The 21,960-nt window shown below is 42.6% G+C and overlaps 1 protein-coding gene and 1 long non-coding RNA gene across 16 annotated transcripts in view; one reads left to right on the top strand and one right to left on the bottom strand.

Annotated features, from left to right (window-relative positions):
• The window catches only part of LOC124053467, a 254,075-nt gene that overhangs the window by 116,367 nt on the left and 115,748 nt on the right, over positions 1 to 21,960 (bottom strand). The window lies entirely within an intron of this gene.
• sox5 (SRY-box transcription factor 5) overlaps positions 1 to 21,960 on the top strand; it is a 216,014-nt gene that overhangs the window by 113,579 nt on the left and 80,475 nt on the right. For 6 of the 15 annotated variants that reach the window (XM_046378643.1, XM_046378633.1, XM_046378642.1 and 3 more), the window contains exon 1: positions 16,778 to 17,016. The exons of 4 other annotated variants lie outside the window; for them this stretch is intronic. In XM_046378643.1, the coding sequence (XP_046234599.1) occupies positions 16,940 to 17,016 (77 nt within the window). In that variant the 5' untranslated portion in view covers positions 16,778 to 16,939. Of the gene's footprint in view, positions 1 to 15,243; positions 15,375 to 16,775; positions 17,017 to 21,960 lie in introns of those variants that run through there. 5 more of the 15 variants (XM_046378637.1, XM_046378635.1, XM_046378639.1 and 2 more) reach the window with 3 other exon arrangements.

The following is a 21,960-nucleotide window of genomic DNA, read 5'->3' as shown; positions in this document are numbered from 1 at the left end:
ATGCACTTAAATCTACCTTGCTTGGAAAATAGTTGCACCTGATCCAAATAATTAGCCTTAAACAAGGTGCAAAGTTAAATTTGCTGATTACTAGCAAAGCTCCTGAAGCACGGTATTTGGGACAGCCCGACATTGAGGGAAGGAACATCTGAAACTATTCCATAGTCTGACAAGCAGTTATTAGAACATCTAGTTTGTCTACTTGTCAACTTGGAGCCTGAATTTAGCGAACATCGTAAGTCTTGTTGGGGCATAAGTTAATAAATAATCTTCCCAATAGTGGGTTGAAATTTCTATATAAAGATCTTGCCTGTTGAAGCTTTAAAAAGCAGATAATGAACAGATCCTGGTGCAGTTGATTGCGGTTCATTGTCTTAGCTTGAAATAATCTTTAGCACTTTTGTCTGTCAAAAGGGGCAACCGGGCAACATGAAACATACTTGCCCTTTGGAGGTGATGTCAGCTGCCGAGCAAACAGTATTATAAAGGAAATTTGGAGTGGTGCTGAGGGTGGCCAATCAGATTTCACAACATAAGTGCCTCACAGGCTCTCCTTGGGCTCCACCCCTTTTAAATCCCTGTTAAATCCTGTCACCAGCTTCTATCATCAAGGATCAGTTTGCCTGCTCTCATCTTGCCTAGTCCATCACAGAGCAGTGCTCCACAGCTGACTGGAGTCTTGTCTTCTTGTCCTCACCTACTGACGCAGTGGTGATTAGTGGTAACTGTGGCAACCATCGCTAGTGTCAGACTTTAATGGCCACATTTCCAGGCCTGTTGTCAGAATCAAACAAAGCCTTTTCCACGTCCTCTGCTTTCAGCAGCTCCTTCTCTGACTCAATGTCACTATTAAATAGATACACAATCACTTCACTCATACCACGATCTGCTGATCGGGTAGTTTGCATCATGCCTTTTATTCAGAACTTCTGTAATAAGTCTGCTATTCTTCAAATTCAGACACGCATTTGTTCCCTTGTTTATGTAACTGATTTAACTCATGCCTGTAGCACTTTATGAACTCTTGATCGTGATGCTGAATTCTTGTCTTGACACTGGAGACGCACACTTTTTCTGTGCCTCTATGTACAGAATGCACCCCCCCCTCAGCCTTCACAGGCCTCCACAGACAGAGGGTGATTAGGAAGTATTTATAAAACGAGGTTTCGGGGAGACAGAAGTGAGGAAGGAGGTGTGCCAGCCGAGTGTGTGTAAGCTGTGTTGATGTGCAGAGGTGAGTCTGTTCACCAGGTTAATAGCTAGATAATGAACTGAAGACATAGTTTTAGAGAGATAACTGGACAAGGGTGAGGTGGAGGGGTGGGATGGAAGTATTGAGTGGAGGTGTGGGATGGAAGTGTGGAGTGGAGGGGTGAGGAGGGTGGAGGGTCTGAGTTGTGAGGATAAAGAGGGAGGAGGCAAGGAGATCAGGGTAATGTATCAGTTTAAAGTGAAGTGATGAGGGGATGTGGGGATTGAAGGAAGGCATTGGGGTTGGATTAGAAAGAACGGGAGGGAGAGATGGTGGAGGGACGAGGGGAATGAAACGAGAGAAAAAGAAATAAATCAATAGTAATGACGTGGGAGGGCACAGTAACAGAGGTAAAGTAGGGCAAATGATAAGGAAGGAATAAGAGGAAGGGATTTTCTGCAAGTCCTCTGCCTTGGGACGATGGCAAAATATCAGACATTTGGAGACGTCACCTGAGCATGTAAAGTACCTTTACATTAGAAAACTTGGGCTTTTCTCAAACTGCAATGATTTAAGCAGGATCCTGGATCTAAAAAACTGATAGTATAGCATAATATAAAGATATAAAGAACGCACATAATATTGCATTGATGTTGATATTCGTTGGTTTTTGTTGATGCCCTGCAGAGGGAACTGCATGGAAACCCTGTAAGATCCTTTTTCTACATTTACAATTTGGAAGGCCCAAACTTTTTGTACCAACAAAAGTTGTTGCTTGCTTTGCAGTAGCGAATGCATACTGCTTGTCCTCACTTTTAAAAAGTAGGTGAATTTGAATGTTTGGATTTTTCTCTGCCTCATTACAGTGTGAGATTGATGCCAGAATAACTTATGCATACAACCGTACAACCAGCAAATTAGGCTTCACCTTATTGCCTTAAAGAGCATTTCACATCAAGAAGAGCGATTTTTAATGATAAATTCAAATGTTTTTATGTAAATATCGTTCTATTTACATCACAAGTGAGAGGATCGAGTCCCCCGGTAGACAATTCGTAACGTAAGGTGAAGACAGATGAGAATCAGAACCTCTGGACGGGTTAAGTGATTAGATTCCTACTAAAACACAACTCTGTGTGTATGTGTGTGTGTCCCTGTCCGCGGTCTAATGACTGTGCTGTCTGCAGAGAGAGGAACACAGGAGGGAATTAGTCGTCATTGCATATCAAAGGCTTAGCCATTAGAGACATAGGGTAGGGTCTTCCTAATGAGAGGGGGTACCGGTGTGTGTGCTGGTGTGTGTGGGAGTGTGTGGTGTTTGCCTGGGTCACAGTATAGGCATACTTAAATACACACCTTCAAAAGGAGCCTACTTTGTAAATATTGTACTTTGTAGAGAAAGGATAGCGATCACCATGCGCATAAACACACGCGTGACTTTATGCACAGAAGTGCACAGCTTTTTATGTGTATCTGCGCACCTCAAAGACATGTTCTAAGATGTAAACGAAGTCAGAGAGTCACACACTGTGTTGCCAGGCCCCTCTGGCAGGCCTCGCCGTGCCTCTCAGTGTGGCATGGCGTGGGCAGAGGTGCCAGGGCTTTGTGTGTGCCACGCTAGATCAACGCCAAGCCATTGCACGTACACAGCACACAAGGCGCCCGAGGGTACAGGACTCACACACCCACCTACACCTTCCATCCATACATACATCCACCTCCTGCTATCTCTTTCCCCTGTGCGTATGCCTCATTCTCTTTTCCCCCTTTATTTCTCTGTCTATACGTGTGTGCATGTGTGTGTTTGTTCATGTAGGCTGATTGGCGATGCCCTCTGTGCCATCTGCAGCAACCCCCCCTACTCACCTCCCACCCTTCCCACTCATCACAAGGGTGGGCTTAACCATCTGTGTGCCAGTGTGTTCCCACAGTGAGAAAAGGGAGACTTTGAGGGGAGTTGGAGTGGTGGTAACGGGGGTTGCCACAACAGACACAAAATCAGCACACTGTACTGTATGTTGAGATAAAAATGAAGAATTGACATGTGACTGCCTGACAACATAAGCTGTCCCCGCAGGCAGAATACTGCAATGAAAGCACGGTCAATGTCCTCTAATGCAGAGCTTGCAAGATCATTCTGTTATTCAATCTAATGCATACTGTGCTAGCCCAGTGTTTTATTTTTCTTATTTAGGCTTGAGGCTATAGTCCAGAGGGAGTCAAAGAGAGCAGCAGCGGGATAAGTGTCAACAACTCCACAAGTAGCAACATTATAAGAAGCCAATAGTAAGGGTCAAGGGTCAAAGCCACAGTGCCCTGATGGTATTCCTGTGGGCAAAGACGGGTCATGGATGCAAGGGCTAAGAATAGAAACTAAGGACAGATATCTACACTTGAGTTTACCCGGTACATAAACACTTACAGGATTCAAATAAACATTATGTTGTTGGTGTCTATATTGTGTCCTTTTTTAAGATTCTTTCACACCATACACAAGTTGAATTGTGTTTGCTCTTTTAATTTGGTTCTTTTTGTCAATTTACACTCAGACTAAACAACCGGATCGAGACCATCTGAAAAGGAGGGTCTCAGTCTGCTCCCAAGCCAACTCTGGCACGGTTTGTTTGTGGTGAGAAAGTGAGGCGGGCCAACGGATTGTACAATCACAGATATGTGATTTTAGCCTGAAGCTGAACAGCTACTAAATCTATTTTCTGGCTGTGGACTGTGAAGGAAGTGACCTTATGAAAGATATGTAATATGAAAGTTTCAATCAGATTAATCAAAGTGAAATTGCGATTAACAGGGAAGTGTTCCTCTGCTTCTGACCCACTCTAAGAATTTTGGCCGTAGCCCACGCAGTTAATATCCTTCCTTTTTTGCTTATACCTGGTTATAGATTTGACAAAGAATACTGACAAATAAAAGTATTTCTTGGTCAGCTCCTTGTGAGACCAGAAAAAAATACACGTGGCACAACTGAGCATGACTGCTGTCAATCACCAGATTGTGGTGATGCAGAATGAAAGTCACCAAAACTGTCTAATCGGTGGGTTAACCTTTTAGTCCATAAGACCGTATGTTTACAGCTGTGCGTTCATTCATAAAGTGCCAGTAAGTGTGTTTCCATCTGCCTGTTTTTATGCACATTTTCAATTTGCGTCCTTGAATGGAAACAGAGAATTGAAAAAAACAAACAAACTCGTAGGTCACAAAATGTTTTTACACTTGACTGAGGTGGAAAGGTCTGTGTATCAATAAAAGCCAAATGCAATAGAAGCAGAGCTACCAAATAAGTCAGATCAAGATCAAGCACGGGCCTCAAGTATCACCTGAAGCTTCCACTCTCCCGAAAAGACTAGAAATAGCAGCAGGCAAAACGCAGGTTCTGGGCAATGAGGACCGTAACATTCTTCAGATTAATATATGAAACAAACAGAAATGATTTCCCATCGAGTTTCCTGCCTTCTAAGATTCACTTAACAGTAGTGGAGGAAAAAATACAAATTGATGTTTTCTTTAGCAGATTTTCTGAAAATCCATTTAAAAGTTGCACCACATTTGGATGGGGACCTCGCTAGTGTGAACATGAACCAAACCAGGACTAAAATTCACCAGTGTGACATTTTTATCCCTGATCCAGATCAAATGAACCAAACTACAGGTGTGAAAGTTACACATATGAAGGTGTGAAGAGACTCTATCCTGCACAATCTCAAATTTTAAAATACAACTGGTTAGAAAATCAACTTATGCCAAAGAGGAAACTTAGATGAAAAGGACCTAATTAACAGCAGTTACTCAATGTGCCACATGTCTGTGGTAATGTTTCATGGTTTTAGGTCAGACTGAGAGCACACAAACACAGACATCTGTGCTGGCTGCACATTGAACCAATACTGAAATCTGATGTAAATGACTTCTATGAAAAGGTGGTGAGTTGTGGTCTGGTAATGACAGTGTGTGGGTGTAGGCCGCACGCTGCTTAACGGAGGCTGCTGGGTTGTAAGATGTTTAGGAAGCTCACCGCATGTGGAGTGGCCACGGGCCAGCTGGCTAGTAGCCTTAAACCTCAAGTGGCACTGTTTCTTGTGCTTTCTTTTCCTTTCTTTTCTCTGTAAACCCTTAACTAGTTATATTCATCTTTCATACTCTTCAGTCACTGTGTCACTGCCTTAATTTGGCATCATGGTTGTTTTTTTATGCTGCAATATCAATTCACTTCCCACCATCGAACATATCACGAACATGCACAGTTGCTAAACAATACTGTGAAAGACAGAAAACAGACTTTTAACTGTTTCCTACCTGTCCTTCTGTAAGCCACACACACACACACACACACACACTATTCTGTCTCTATTGTTCTTTATCACACATGGCCTTGAAGATGAAAAAGACGAAAAAAAACAGGAAAGAAAAACTAAACTAAAGCGTCAAACCTCACACCCAGTCTGCTACGAGATAAGATTAGATTTACTTCGCTAGCTGTGACATAGAAAAAGGAAGTGGATTATTTAGTTAAAAAAAAATGACAGAATTAAATTAAAACTAGTAGGCGTTATTGTTAAGCATGGAACAGAGGGGGCTTAAATACATAGGCTCAGCATAGCCCTCAGGCAGTGGATAGCACAATCTCCGCTCCTCTTGTTCTCACCAATGGACTTAAAAAACACACATATAAACAGCCTTCCAGGACCACAAAGCCTGTGTAGAAAATCAGAAAATCATTTCCTCTTCACTCCTCCTGCTCTCTCTCTCTCTTTTCTTCTGTTCTCTCTATCGTCCCCCTTCTCCCTCAGAGCAAGTACACAGGGGGCTGCCAGTGCGCATCAATCCAGGGTTGAGCTTGTGCCTTGACGTGGAGAAACACAAAGTGCAGAGATTTGGTGCATAAACATGTGTGCTGTTTAAAAGAAAAAAAAAAAACAAAAAAACGGCTACAGCGAGTAAGGAGGAGAGGGGAACGGTGCCAAATCCCCCCATTCAGCCTCAGACCGAAGGAGGCAACATCCTGACAGCTTTGAGATGGAGGGGAGGGTGGGTGGGTGGGGAGTGAGTTATGTGGATGGAAGAAGCAGAAGAAGAAGAAGAAGAAGAAGAAGAAGAAGCACTTCAAAGATGTTTTTAAACAGGCTGACTGCTCAACAGTTGAGGATCAAAGTTTCATTCTTGACCTTCGAAATAGACAACAGTTGATACGTAGTTGAGTATATATCAGGACAAATGTGGTTTATTCAACACATTCTCGCTCCAAACTCATCAATGACTGCAGCTTGGTCAGTCGCCCTGAAAGCTAAAAACTGTGACGCTCTGCTTTGTTCTTTCTTGAATAAAAATGTAACATCCGATTAGAGGGACTAACAGTTCACATATTAGGACTTTTGGACTATAAGTGACATTGTTGTACTTGAGAGATAGGAATACGATGTGACGACGAAGGGATTTTGTTGATGCAGCTATTAGCTTTATTCCAATTCAATGCAGTGAAAGCAGGAAGTTGAGGCGGGAAGCCACTTTTCTTGTCTGTCATCAGGCTCCACCTCTCAGTGTCAGTGGGATTAGTTCACAGGCTTTCTGGTCATCCAATAATCATCTTAACTGAAGTTTAAATATTTAAACCATGTCACTTGGCCTCTACAGTCTGTGGTTTTCTGCACACCCCACCCAACCTGACCCACCACCACGTCTATGACTCCCTGGGGGAACCTCCAGCTTTCTGCTATATTTAAGCCTCTGTCTCTGTAAATCTATCTAATCGATGAGGTTAATGGCAAAGTCTTTTATCAGTCCAAGTTTCTACATTCTTTACTGTGTGAGTGTCTATGCGTGGGTGAATATGAGGCTTTGTAAAGCAATTTGTTTTCAGGTTGAAAACCTCTATATAAGTGCATGAAGGCCAAAGCCAAAAGATTGTAACTACACTGCTTTGCACCAAGACCTTTTCACCTTCAAAGCACATACACATAAATCTGGCTTTACCGTTTACTGTTTAAAAGGAATTATTAAACTCCATCTCATCTAAACACACAGACAGTCTTCTTTGCTGTCTTGTGTCTGACCGTCTCACATGCATGCACAGGTGGGTGTTTAGTGGATGAAGTCCATGTCCATGTCTTTTCATCCAAGCACTAAAAGCCTTGATGCTCAGTCACTGCTTGGAAGCAACAGACCCTCACCCCCACCCACCCACCCACCCCCTCCCCGGAAATCTGATTCATCCTCCTTCTTTTCTCTCTGGAGATTGATTTTAGTCAGTCAAAGCCTTTAGTTTGCTGTTAATTGAGGAGAGAGGAGGAGTTCAAGGAAAAGTCTCTATGGTCTGTGCTGCAGTCAGGTAGCAGGACAATTGCAGTATGTGTTTGTGCGCCCACGTAGAAACACTTTTTTGTGTGATTGTCCGTGTTTGCATGTGTGTGTTCGTTTCCAAGATGTCTGGACCGGCCTTTTTTTTTTTTTTTTGTAAATCATTCACTTTTTATTTATCTTCCCAGGCTAGTCTTTCATTAACCCTGCTGTGACACAGACTCCCTTTCATTCACTTCTTGCATTGTCCTCTCCAGCCGCTCGCTCTCTCGCGGCACCAAAGATTACGAATAAATAAGTGACACCAGAAACAGTCTATTTTCCCTCAGCCATAATTAACTGACTTGATGTTTTCAAGAAGAGGAGAGGAAAAAAAAATCCAGCTAATTAGGATTGAGTTAAGATTCGCACAAAGAGCACAGATCGTTAATTAATGTTCCATTGCAGCCATTGTCTGGGAAGAAAATAGCTTTGTTTACAGTTGAACCTTTGCCACAGCGTTTAGAGCAGCGCACTTACTGTGGAAGCACGGCAGGGAAAGGTCTCTGACAGTTTCACACACACTGCAGTCCATGTCCAAATAAATTGAGCAGTAGCAGGAAAGAAATGTGATCGGGACTGTCTCTGAGTCCAACAACTGAAGAGGAGGACTGAGATCTTGTCACTCAGAAAAAACAGGAAAGACAGGAGAAAGAAATATGGTCCATTGGTAATTTGCTCACTCGTGCAGTATCCTGTCATTCACAAGTTAATTTAGAGATGCATAAGTCAAGAGTTACAATTCAGCAAAATGTAATTAAAGGGTCAGTTCACTCAAATTTTAAAATCATGCTTTTCTCTGTAGTGATAGTTAGCCATGCAAATAGCCTCCACTTGATTTGTCCAGGTTTTGAAATATCTTTGGGATTTCTGCCTTCATTGCAATATAATGGAGGTCAGTGGAATTTTGTTTGAGATTGATATTACTCAGGCATTTGTGTGCTAACTGTGGAGTGGGGAGACAAATAGCTTAGCTTAGCACACTAAACAGGAAACAGGAGGAAAACAGGTAGCCTAATTCTCTCCAAAGTTAGCATGTATGTAACGTGCTAACTTTGGAGACAATTAGTTTCTTTAAATCACAGACAACAAGAAACGTAAAAGTGATGTTTTACAGTGTCCTTGTTGCAGTGGAGTCTCAGCTGGTTCCTGAACATCATCTAACTCTCTGCACAAAAGTAAATAAGTGTTGCAGATATCTTAATATTACACGTTGCTTAAAAAGTTTCATCCAACATCAGTGTCTGACCTCACAAATGTTCTATTCCATGAATGGGCAAAATTCCCACAGAAACACTTAAAAATCTTGTGTAAAGCCTTGCCAGAGGAGTGGAAGCTGTTATAGCTGCAAAGCTGTCTGTGTATTTAGAATACAATGTTGGCCAGGTGTCCCAATAATTTTGTCGTAACAGTATATGTTCTTATACACACAGCTTGAATGAACCAGGACAAAATTAATATTTCTTTTGAATGGGCTTTCCTAAGCTCCAGAGTATTGACACTACTACCACACATGGACACTGTCATATAGACTAACTAATTATTATGTGAAAGAATGCTTTACACCTTTGTAGTCTAAGGATTTACGTGTAAAGGCAAAACGTGCATTGTAGATTAAGCTTACATCAATTTTATGAGAGGTAGAAGTGAGAAATCTTGCATCTAAACAAAACCGAGGAAAAGGAACCTGACGTAACATCTGAAATCACTAAGAGTGCATGTAGGGTCAGTTTCTTCATGCCTGAAGTGATTCTGACACAGCCATACTCAGGTGGCAAAAGTGGCAGAGAGAGCAATTTATTTGTCTCTCTTGGTCTCTACATGTCTACCTGTCCATTTATCTGTGCAGTCTTCCTGCCCAGGCGGGGATTGATGGCTGGAACAGACTCTCGATAGACACACAGAGGCTGAGAGAAAAGAGTTGCTTGTAAGTGTAAATGAACATGCGCGTGTCTACATCCATGTCACTGCATGTCAGTTCAAGTACCGCAGGATAGAATGTGAATGTGTGTGTGTGTGTGTGTGAGAGAGAGAGAGAGATGCTGTGTGGATGAGTGGCCCGAGCTCCCGTCCGTATTAAGAGGGCCCTGGCAGCAAGAGATAGCGGCTCTATCTTAATGGCTTCTGCCGCCTGCCACTCAGCCTTCAGACGGGGTCCCCTGCCTGCACGTGTCTCCCCACGATAAAGCCACTTCACAGGGGCTTGTGCCTCTCCACACTGGCCTCTCCTCTCCCAGGAAAGAGGAGAGAGAGAAGAAAAGATGCCAGAGGTATTGATATGTGAGCTCACCCTGAGACTGAGACGAGCCACGAGTGAGACAGGCGAAGAGAAAAAGGAGCACTCACACCGCAGGCCTTCATCCAAATTGTTGATCATATCTGCCATTTGTGAGAGACTGTCCTATAATATGATATCTGATACAACAATGTCGAAAACATACATCTGCATGGTAACAGCAAGACAACACAACTATTTTTGGAATCTGTTTTTTCCTGCACGTTTTGAGTGCATTTTGGTATTGTGCATTGGACTTGTCGGTTGGCGTCTCTTCGGACAGCGTTGTTCACTTATTAAGGCTGACTCAACTACGATGCTGTCATGCCAGAGTTTTAACTGTCAGGTAAATGATGTTAGCTTTACACAGTCCACTGTTATTCTACCAGTAGCTTACCCGTGGGGCAGCAGCACAATTTGTCAGAGCAGCAGCAATGAGACAAACTCCAGCTCTCCATCATGAGTCGATCCTGAGCTGCTTGATCGGGCTTGCTCACATGCTATACAAGCACCAGCTGTGCTTACAAAGGAGCAATGCTGGCAGAGCAAGAGAGCAAGAAAGTGCATGTCTGCTTAAATAGGCCATGTTACATTATGGCGACTGTTGACAATTTTTTCTAGAACTTGGCAATGCAATTTGACAGAACTGTTGGTGTTGAGAGTAAGCAGACAAGAAAAACAACAGAATTAGTCATTTCAGTGCCCATAAAACGACACATGTTCATGTTCAAGTGGCAAAGCCCTATGGCAGCAGTAATTATGATGTGAGCAAAGGAGGGACTCGGGTAAGCAACAAAGCCCATGTTGAGAGAAGGTCAGGGTAGATGCTCAACAATACGTCTTTTACACTGATTTTTCCCTAAAACAAATCAAAAACAGAACAGAAAACATCTCTATGTGTTACTCTTGATTACATGGACACCCTCAACAGTTGAGCCAACATTTACAAAATATCCCAGAGGACAACTAAACAAACTACATCTGCTGAAGAAGACCTTGTGAGGGGTCAAAAGCCTGGATTTTACTCCCACTCAGTTATTTGTACCTCTTTATGGAGTTCCCTTGTGCAGATGTATTCTTGTGTTTCTTGTAGTGTAGTGGCCATGTGAACATGCCGATGCATTCATAATAAATTGGACTTCACATCCAACTTTTCAGTGCCCTTGTACCCTTGTGGACACTAAAAAGTGTAAGTTTGGCTTCAACACAAAACAGGTTTACAAGGGTTAAGAATGAATTGTCTACCTTAGCAAGTTTATTTCTGGACTGTGGATATTGTTGCGAGACTCTGCCCAAGGAATCTTGTTGCCGCAGGCATCTTAAAGGATCTATGGCCAGACACAAACTCTCATTCACACCCATCCATCACTCCATCCCTCACTGCATTACTTCCCCTCCCTTTGCGACGTAAAGGGCTCACGGCTTCCTGTGTTGGCACAAAGCACTGGCACTGGACGTTGTTTGCTTCTGCAGATTCATACAATGGAGCTTATTTCTGAGTATGCTGGGCTGAATAATCAATCATCGATATCAGTCAGTCACTCATAATGCAAATAATGATTGTTATCACCTTGTTGTGAATGGCTACAATTGAAATTCTAAAAAAAACATTGCCAAATTTCGGGCTGTTCTGTCCCAGAATCACAGCATCACGGCACAGCAATATTCAACAAACCCTAGTGCGCTCATTTCCCTCCGATTTAAATGCAAACTCTGTTATTTTCTAGATGTGATCTCGCTCTTCCACAGAAAACCCTCTCAGGTCCATAACTACTGATTTGCCACATTGTGCCCAATGTGTGTGTCCTCACATTTGCATAATATGGTGCATGAATGTTTATGAAAATGTGTGTCACTGTATGTGTGTGTCTGTGTATCTTCAGGGGGATTGTTTACTGCCGGTCTCTCCTTGCCCCTGCCCCTAATGCACTACAGCTGTTAGGGTCCCGACACAGGGGCCTCCCATCAACGGGTTCATTGTAATGGACTTTTTCTGTGTGTGCATTGTGTGGACATGCTTGCCTATCCATGTGTTTTGTCCCTCTGTGAATGAGTGTATTTTTTTGAACATGTACATGTGTGTGTGTTCTTGCAGCACGGTGAATTTTTGCTGTTCCCTCTGGGTAGTTTCTTCCTGGCCTCTCTGCGATAGTCCATTTGATTGCATGTATGTGTGTTGCAGATCCTCCTCTGTTTGTCTTTCTAAAAACATAACTCAGATTGAAAAACTCAATAGATTACAAACCTATGAATCACTTAACACGCCCTTTTTGTCTTAGCCCAGGTGATACATTCCCTTTTCATTTTCTTGTCACTATTCTCTCAGCGAGCACAACAGGCTGTGGTGGCCTTGTTCATTCACAGTATTAAGGATGTTTTATCTGCAGATGATGGCTCGTGCCTGAGAGGATGGTTGATCCAGGAAAACTCTTCTCCCAGCTTGTTTTTCCCCCTTCATCAGTTTGTCTCTCTATGCCTTTAAACATCCTTTCTTTGCAGCGTTGCTTCCTGAGAAACCTTGACCTCAGGCTGATAAATTATAAGCTCATGAGAAACTTTTCTGTGCAGAATGCTTCATGCATTCATTGTTGTGGACATGCATTATTCTCTGTATTACCTGTATCTACTACATAATCCGTTGTCAAGTCAGAAGTAATCGTCCATGGCAATGTACCTCCTGAAAGCCACTGTTGGCCATTGTATGAATGGTAATGACATCTGTTCAGAATATGACAAACACAATGCTCATCCGCATTCTCTCAGCTATATGTAGCAAGGGGTGTGCCCAGGTCAGCGCTGCTCCGTTATGTTGACCGAATGCTGTCGAGTCATCCGCATAATGGAGAAATTAAGTTTCTGTAATGCACAAATGAAGTTATCATTGGTTTTGCAGCTGTTTACAGGGTCAAGGAGAGATGACGTTTCCAATCGAAGCTCAATTTAGTTGGGGAATGCGATTAGATTTAGCCCTCTTAGTGTATTCTCTCCATTTGACCATGAATTAGATTAGGTAAATAGAAAACTAATGCTACTGATTGTTCTTGACACTGACATGATCATATTGCTCTCTTATAGAGACGGGGGGGGGGGGGGGGGGGGGGGGGGGCTCACATGGATGTGTGCTTTGTTTGTGTGTATGTGTATACATATACTTGCACATTTAAGTCATAGAAATTCTAGCCATGAGAAGGTTATACTAATGTAACCATGTTTGCTCAGTGATTGTGTGTGATTTTTCTGTGTGTATTGGGTAGGGGGATGTTTTCCTAAAGGGATTTATTACCCATTCTGCAGCCAGCCACCAGGGGGCGATTGTTTTGGCTTCACTTTTGGGGAGCTGGCATCATATACAATCAATGGGTCACAACAGTCTACTTTCCATGATGCTTTCAGCCTCGTTTCTGCTGTCTGTTATTTTTTTGTGAAAAAAAGGTGTCATTTAAAAAAAAAAAACTTATAAAAGTGCAATACATCCTACTGGAATACTACTTAAACACCAATCAAGGACTAAGATCAAGTCTGTAAGGTTATCAGTTGCTGTCACAGGTTTAATATATATAGAGAAAGAACTGCCATTGCCTCAAAATGCTACATCTGATAACTGATTGATGGTTTCGTTTATGTAGGTGGGATGATATTTATTGTCTGTCTTAAGTGCTGGGGTGAGAGTCCCATCTTTCTTAAACCATTTAAACATCCACTTTTCTCCTTTTATTTGCCTAGTAACTCCAGGATGGGAAAACACAGTGTCAAAGTATTGAAGTTTAGTGCATTGATAAAATGCAAAATCCCATATTCCCTTATTCACCAACATCCTATGTCACATGTCATTCTGTCCACCATTCAAGAAATCAAACAGCATAAACAGTGATTTATTTATTTATTTTAACTGATTTTTAATTTTTGTCTGACTAGAAATATCTGGCGGGCCAAAGCGAACCAGGTCCGCATGCCCACTTTGAGCAGCGCTGATGCACACTGCACAAAATATTTAAACCAAAGACCATCGTGCATCTTGTCTTACACATTTCCCTAAAATTAGACATGTTTGGTATCTTTGTACTTTGGAAACTCCATTGGAATTAAAAATAAAATTCTGTTACACTTGTCGATCAGTGGGATTTGTATAACTGAAGTTTTGCAGTGGCCGGTTCAAATAAATAACAACCTCCTGCAACAGCCTGACTATCTTTGATTTAGACCCCTTGCCACTGCAGAAAGCACTAACATCTGAGAACTGATGAAACAATCTAGACACTGTGCTGTGATTCTTTTGTAATATAATATTTCCACAGTCAAGAATGAAGTCCTGGTTTTGTCAGCTTATTAAAAGTTCTTGATATTGTAATTATGTCTCTGTGTCAACGTGATCTCACTTTAAAGACTGTATACCGTGTGCAGGCTGAGTGGGTGTGTGTGTGTGACTGTACAGTAGATGCTTGTCTACAGTAGGTACAGTGACAAAGCTCGCTTTTTCTCCCCCTTCTTCTGTGTGTGTATGTGTGTGTGTGTCACTGTCTGAGTGTGTGTGTTAAAGTATCACAGAAGTGGCAGTCTGTCGGCTCTGCTTTTCTCTGCCCTCTCCAAACAATAGCTGGATTGGCCTTATGTGTGACATGTAGACCACACACTCCTAATAGTGACTGACAGCACTAAGGGCTGAAAGCAGCATGCACTGCTCACACACACACACACACACACACAGTATGTACACCTGAGGACACAATGGGTGTGGGTGATTGGTGAATGTTTCAGTTTGTCTATGTGTATTTTTTTGGAGCGTCTGTGTGTGTGTGCGTGCGTGCGCGCATGTGATCATTCATGCATGTGAGCCTCAGCATATGTTCTGTTGAAAGTGTTCAGCTGTCTTCTTGTAACAAAACTGTTCCATGTCGCAGAATCAAATGTCTGCTTCTCAGTGCATCAAAACAAAGGAAAAATGAAAGAAAACTGAAGTCTATTAGAGCTTTTATATTCTCGCCTGCAACCTTCATCCTTGCTATTGTTCTCCATTAATACATAAAGGCATAAAAACTCATTATATTTCAAATAACGGCTACATATTTTCTTATAACTGTATTTAAACGTAGGACTGGTGGACTGGTGAGAAGGGGAAGAAACTGTGAAAATGGTGCAGACAGACAGAGAGTGTCCACTTGTTGGACTTATAAAGTAACATTTATGTCAAGCGTGACAAGGATAGTGTCAGTGAAGTTTCTATTTTTTCTTGAACACATGAATTCAGTTTAATTAGACTGCTATATGCTCACTGTAGGAGTGAGAAAATAATAAAAGCAGCATGTAGAACTGCATTATCAGTATAATCTGAATGCATCAGAAATGCAAATTCACCTTGTTGGAGAGTGTGGAAGCACCTCATATCAATCTTGTTTCAAGGTTTGCTTCACATCCACTCTTGTGTTTCCATCAGCGAAGCCAATCATGTGAAGGGCGTGATGTGTGTCAAAGTGGAGCACAAAACGGCTTCACTTCATTGACATGGTGGAACCAAAGGGACAGTAAAAGAGGACGGAACAACACGAGTCAAGCAATTAAGCACGGGTGAGTTGGAGGCATTCCAGATACGTCTTTACAAAAAAGTGTTACTTTTAGTTTCTCTTTTCGTTCTCGTTTCAAACGGTGAGTGCTAAAACGTAAATTATCACTTTGAACACGAGTTTGCGTTGCTATACAAAGGCGCTCTATACAGCGTTATGTCAGGCTGTGGAACACTGCTTTACTACACAACAGTGATTCAATAATCCAATAACCGCTGTAATCACCTGCTTTATTTATAATGGAATTACAGAATTCGTCACAAGCTGAAGCACTGTGAAACACAACAATCATACCAGATAACTTTAAATGTCTAACAGTATTGTAATGTAAGGCTTCATGTGAGTACACGGAGTAACTGAAGTACAAACAGCCATATTTATCGTCACCTCCTGGAGTTACATCATAAGGTGTATGTCTTATGTCTTTCTCATAAAGACAACAAGCTCTGATAAAATACAGTTCAAATAAACTTAACTTTAGTAACAGTAATGGCAGTTTCCAGATAATTCTTCTTCCAGGTTTGGAAATAAATTAGCAAAAATAACAGCAGTCAAAACAAATGAAATGAGTCGGTAAATGAATCTTGACAGTTGAGATAATCCGTTATTGAGGACAAAATTACTAATATCTGCTAATTTGAGTATCTTAAATTGGAGAATCATCTCTCTTTTACATGATTGTTAGTTAGACATCTTCAAGTTTTGACCCGCTGGACTGTCAAAATAATCAGTTTAACAAAGTCTGCAAAAGAACTTGAACATTTTATCCCTAATTTAATGTTGTTTTTGCACAAGTGGTGGAGGAAAACAAGACTTTTAAAATGATTGTCAGCCATTGCGCATTATCATTTAGACGAAGCCGTGTGGTCCAAAAGTAAAATAAAAAGAAAACAGAGAAAATCGAAAAGACAGAAGGGAACGTGCTAGTGTGTAGTTCACCTCATATTAGTTAATTCCTTTTGTGTTGCATAATAAAGTGCACAAGGGCCTGCGGTGGTCTTATCACTCTGAAGTGTGTCTACATGATCTATTACTGAGTGTGTGTGTGTGTGTGTGTGAGAGAGAGAGAGAGAGAGAGAGAGAGAGAGAGAGAGAGAGAGAGAGAGAGAGAGAGAAAGAGAGAGAGAGAGAGAGAGAGCAAGGGGGAAAGATGGACTTGAGGAGGGGGCAGCACTGCTGTGCATTTGCACTCAGGGAGCGACGAGCCCTTTGGTCAAACGGCCCCTCCCCTTTGCTCACACACACACACACACACACACACACACACACACACACACACACACAAACAGACACTGAGAAAGAGGCTCTGCTGCTGCTGGCCCTTTAAGAGCTGAGCCTAGATCTCACTGCTTACAGCGAGGGAGGGAGAAGAGGAGGGACACAGGCAGAGAGTGAGGGAGGGTGTTAGGCTGAAAGTGTGTGAGTAGAGAGACAGAGAGGAACACGGAGAGAGAGAGAGAGAGAGAGAGAGAGAATCAGCAGTGTGTGTGAGAGGTTGAAGGATCACTTCTATCCCGTCTTGTTTTGGGGAGACTAACCTTGTTCATCTGAGCATTGTGGGACTGTTTTATGTTGTTGTTGTCGAGAGAGACGGACCCTTACTCCAGCATGCTCACTGAGCCTGAGCTACCTCAGGAGTGTAACAGGTACGTGACGCTTTCTGACACACACACACACACACACACATTCACGTACAGATGACAGAGACAGAGGACAGGACAGAGCAGGACAGAGACAGGGAGAGGAAGGTGTGGGGGGGAGAAGAGTAGAAAGTAGAAAGGCATGTGTGCGAGGACAAGACTGAGTCTGTGTGTGTATGTGTGTGTGTGTTTGTGTAAAGCATGTGAACTGTCTCAGCGCTCCGGCTGAGTTTGAGGCTGGAGAGTGTCTGTGTGTGTGTGTGTGTGTGAGAGAGAGAGAGAGAGAGAGAGAGACATAGAGATGTTAAAGAGAGTTGATGATTGACTCGTATCCTTTTGGGAAGGATACCTTAAGCAAAGCTGGGGCAGAGCGGGCATTACATGTGTGATACATGTGCGTGTAAGTGTGTGTGTTCAGAACGGACTCTCCCTTCTACTTCTTATACATCCTGTCTGAAGTTGTGTTAATTCACTTCAGTACGTCCACAGATAAACTGCTTTAAACAGTGTTGGGGCGTGTGTGTGTTTGTGTGAAAGAGAGAAAACGAGGTGTGTGTGTTTGTGTGTGTGTCAAAGTCCTCTCATCATCTCTGCTCACCACAACTTTATTTACTTCTGCTTTGCCCTGACAGCTATTTATGTGTCTCTTACTGTAAGAGATGAATGCGTTAATGTGATATCAACAAGTCAAGAATACATAGAGATTTTTTAAATTTTTTAAGACTAACATCAATAAAAACAAAACAAAACCAAAAACGGCCAAACTAAATCATTTTTCCAACACAAATCTGAACTGCTTACACCCTGCCCTGCTGCTCGGGCTCATCTCTTAAAATTTACTTATTTGTGATTTATTTTTGACTTAATCCTAATTCAATACATGCAAACCCCCAGTAATCCTATTGTCACTCTGTGTGTTGTTGTTGTTGTTGTTGAATTTTTTTCCTTGCCTTATGCTAATGTTAATCTCACCGCGCTCCTCTGATGTTTGTGCGGGCCTGCTTCATTTAGAGGTGCGAACTCTCTAACCTTTTCCTACACCGACACTGTCAACACAAGTGGCTTTTGCCTGTGGAATAATGACTGTTTGATGCTAATGCTCCGAGAGACAGATTGTGTTATAATACCCGCCGTTTTAATTCTAACACACACATGTATATGCCAACACAAACACACACATGCCTGTCTCTCCCTTCGCCTGCTTGACTTTTATTGCATTAAAGTAGCGCTCCGTTTTGCCCGATGAAACTAATCTTTTGTTCCGAGATAAACTGGGGTCGGAAGGGTGCTGCGTGTGTGTGTGTGTGTGTGTGGGGGGGGGGGGGTGGATTTCAGGGGCCCCTTGAATTAAGAACACATTTAGATGTGGCAAAAAATGTGTTTTTAATAAACCGTTCAATCCGGCAAAGTGGTTGCGGAGAGAGAGAGAGAAAAAAAGATAACAACAGCTAGGAGGAATTAAAAATTTAAAGGATTACACAGAAAAGCAGAATGTATGGAGATAAATGCAGGGATTACAATGACTTAGGAGGAGAGCGCTTAAAACTCTTGCTTTCCAGTAATGCACTCCATCACTGTGGCCGTGTGTGTGTGTGTGTGTGTGTGTGTGTGTGTGTGTGTTCATATGTGAGAGAGAAAGGGTATCATCCATTCCGTGCGTGTGTTTGTTTCGAGTCTGTGTCGAGCGGTAGTCTCTCGGCGGAGCGGAGTGTGTGTGAGTTGCCAGTGTGTGTGTGCGCTCCAGCCCCGGTGGTCGCGATGCTCTCCGTTCCTGCGTCTCTGTAAGTGTCCGCTCGCCTCCTTCGCCCGCGCTGCTTCTTCTTCTTCTTCTTTTTCTTCTTCATTCTGTCATCACAGTTCCTCTTGTTTTACTTTTCTGCATTTCTTCCTCTTTCCTTCTCCTTCTTGTCTTCTTCTCAAATGAAATAGTTGTGAAAAGTCACTTTTTACTGAAAACAGCCGAAGAGTTTGTCAGTTCCTAGAAGAAGGTTTTGTTTGAAAGGAAATATGACTTTTTTTTTTTAGAGGTGAGAAATCATTACAGAATTTTTTGAGGTTTGAAAGTTAAAAACACATTTTCATTTCATTTCAGCCATCAAAAGTGTTGTGAGATGTTTTTTGTCTCTTCTTTTCTTTAGCTGTTAAAACCACATTTTGGGCAAATTTCCTCTGATTTATATTATTTAATGTTCTAATTTTATATTCCGATTATGCTTTTTATAACTGTTTTTTGGTTCTCTGAGCGCTCGGCTGTGTATCAGAATTTCCAGTCGAAGCTGAAAATAGTGGAAGCAGACTGCATTCGCTAACACGGCCTCATCTGTTCGCACAAACAGAACAGAAATATATACACACACACACACACACGCGTGCACAGGGAGAAACGGAGAAAGCCAAGTGCATCCAAAACCCAGAGGAAAATGACAGAGAAAAGAGACATTTGAGGGAGCTTGTGTGGAGATGAAGGGAAAGAAATGGTGTGGACAAACTGACACATTCCTCTGCTGTCCACAGCAGAAGGAGTAGAAGAAGAAGAAGGAGCAGGGTCACAGAAAAGTGAGACTGATTGACTTGCGGGGGGTGGGTTGAAGTGAAGGAGGAGGAGGAGGAGGAGGAGGGAGGAGAGGAAGGCAGTTGTGGCTTTTCACACCCTTCCATTTGTACCCTTCGTTTATTGGGGTGCTTGTGTGGGTGTCAGTGTGTTTGAAGGGCTGGTGGTGGTGGTGGGGGCAGTCAGCAGCGTGGATGTGTCAAAGCACGACACTTAAAGCAGAACACACTCAGATACAGTCTGACATTAGTTGTGTCGCACTCAGCTACAAGGACGGCATTAGCAGCCTGAACGATTTTACTTTATTTCATTGAGCCAAGCTGGGTTTTTTATTACTAGCAAATATGATTTAGGGTCAGCGGTGGAAAGTACATAAGTACATTTAGAAAAGTACTGTACTTATGTATGATTTTAAGGTATGTGACTTGAGTATTTCAAATGCAGTTGCTTGCCAGCCGTGTTACGGTAGTTAGTTTCAGGGTTTTACCCACAAAATAAAGATTAACTGGTAAAATTTGATTGATTGTTACAGATCCATCATTATGTAAAATAACTGAAATCCAATCCTGCCTGCAACAGGAAGGTGCATCACACATAAAAACACAGAAATGCACCCATAATAATAATCTGATATTATAATAAATATGATATACAAGACCTGCTGAGAAAATATGCATAATTTATGCATACAGAATGGGTACTTTCACTTTGAAAACTTTTAGTTTATCGTGCTTATGGTGCTTTTACAAAAGTGCGTTTTTGGACTCTGGAGTTAAACTTGTAATTGAGTATTTGTTTTTAAGTGTGGTTTTACTACTTGAGCTAAATCCGAATCAGTCTGCTAATACCGTTTATTTGTTTTTGCTTGAATATTTGTTGACTTTTATTTTGCAGTTGTAGAGGTGTGGGCTGGTTTTAGAAGAGAAATTCTCTGGGCGGATGATTAAAAACTTGCTTCCAATTTAAGTGAGCAGTGCTGCTTCCAGTGTAAGTGTCTCTGTACTTCATTTAAAAGGGTGAGATTAAAGTGGTGTGTGTGTGTGTGTGTTTGGGGAAAGAGAGAATGTGTGTGTCTGAGAAGGAGGGAGGGAAAAAGAGAGAAAGAGAGAGAGAGTGGAGTAATTGAGTAGAGTGTCCGTGCTCTGCAAACTAATGTGCTATTCTGCCCCTCTCTTCCCCTGTGGACCTGTCCCGGCCTCCCTCTCCCCTCTCTCTCTCTCTCTCTCTCTCTCTGCCCCCCCCCACCACCACCACCTCGGACTGGAGGCCATTGTCTGGGCCATATTGTCTGTCCCCAGAGAGCCTTGATAACCGTGTCTCCATCCACGGAGCGCAAGGGGAGCAAAAAGAAAGGAAAGGAAAGAAAGAACGACAGACAGAAAAATACCAGGGGAGAATGCTAAAGCCCCGACCACCACCACCTCCTCGTCCCCACTTCCGCCCCTTTCCCAGCACACTCCCCCCTGCCCACCACAACCTCCCACCCCGGTGTGATCAGCTGACCCTCTCTTATAGCCAATAGAGGAAAAGGAGGGAGGATATCAGGCTGCGTTTGTTCTTGTTGTTGTTGTTCATTGATGGAGGAGGAGGAGGAGGGGGGAGGTCAGGGATAAAGGGGTGAGAGTGATGGAGTCTTAAAAGTGACTGGGAAAGAAAGAGATCATGTGTGTGTGTGTGTGTGTGAATCACAGACACAGACAGACAGAGGTGTCCTTCCTGGCTAACTAGAGTCTGGTCATATGACACGAGGTCACAGGGTAGGGATCAAAGGTCAGTTGGAGGTATTGCATTGTCAAGAGAGCAGGAAAACTCCAGCGACGTGTGTGTGTGTGTGTGTTTCTTCAGGATTTCGCTCTCTCACTTCACATCTCTGTCTTTTCATCATGTTTTCTTCTGCTTCTTCTTCTTCTTCTTGAACCATCCATCAATCTAAGCTGTTTGTCTTACACTAATGCTGCTATGTTGCACTCACTCTCCCTCTCTCTCTCACACACACACACACACACTGTTTACCATCCTTCCAATCTACAATAGGAGACAGTGTTAGAGGCTTGGAGCTCCCTCCCAGAGTGCTACAATGAAACCTCTGTCTTTCCAGGTAGTGAGGGATGGAGGGAGGGACAGAAGATAGAGAAGAAGGGGGGGGGGGGGTAAAGGAGGAGACCATTTGGGCTGAGGTGGGAGAGTTTCAAAGTGCCGGACGAACGAAAGAGGCCAGCTGGGAGTATGTGTGCAAGTATTTATCTGTTGTCATTAATGTGAGAGAATGAGCTTGCATTTGTGTGTGTGTGTGTCTGGTTTGCAGGGGAAGGCCAAGTCGCTGACAGTGAGACAAATGTTGTGACTCCTTTATGGATTGCTTAACAAATGCAGCACAAATAGTGGCCTGGCACAACAAT

The sequence above is a fragment of the Scatophagus argus genome, chromosome 22 (assembly GCF_020382885.2).
Source record: "Scatophagus argus isolate fScaArg1 chromosome 22, fScaArg1.pri, whole genome shotgun sequence".
Classification (NCBI taxonomy): Eukaryota; Metazoa; Chordata; class Actinopteri; family Scatophagidae; genus Scatophagus; species Scatophagus argus.
The sequence above is the reverse complement of the archived record's forward strand: the minus strand, read 5'-3'. Positions and strand labels throughout refer to the sequence as shown.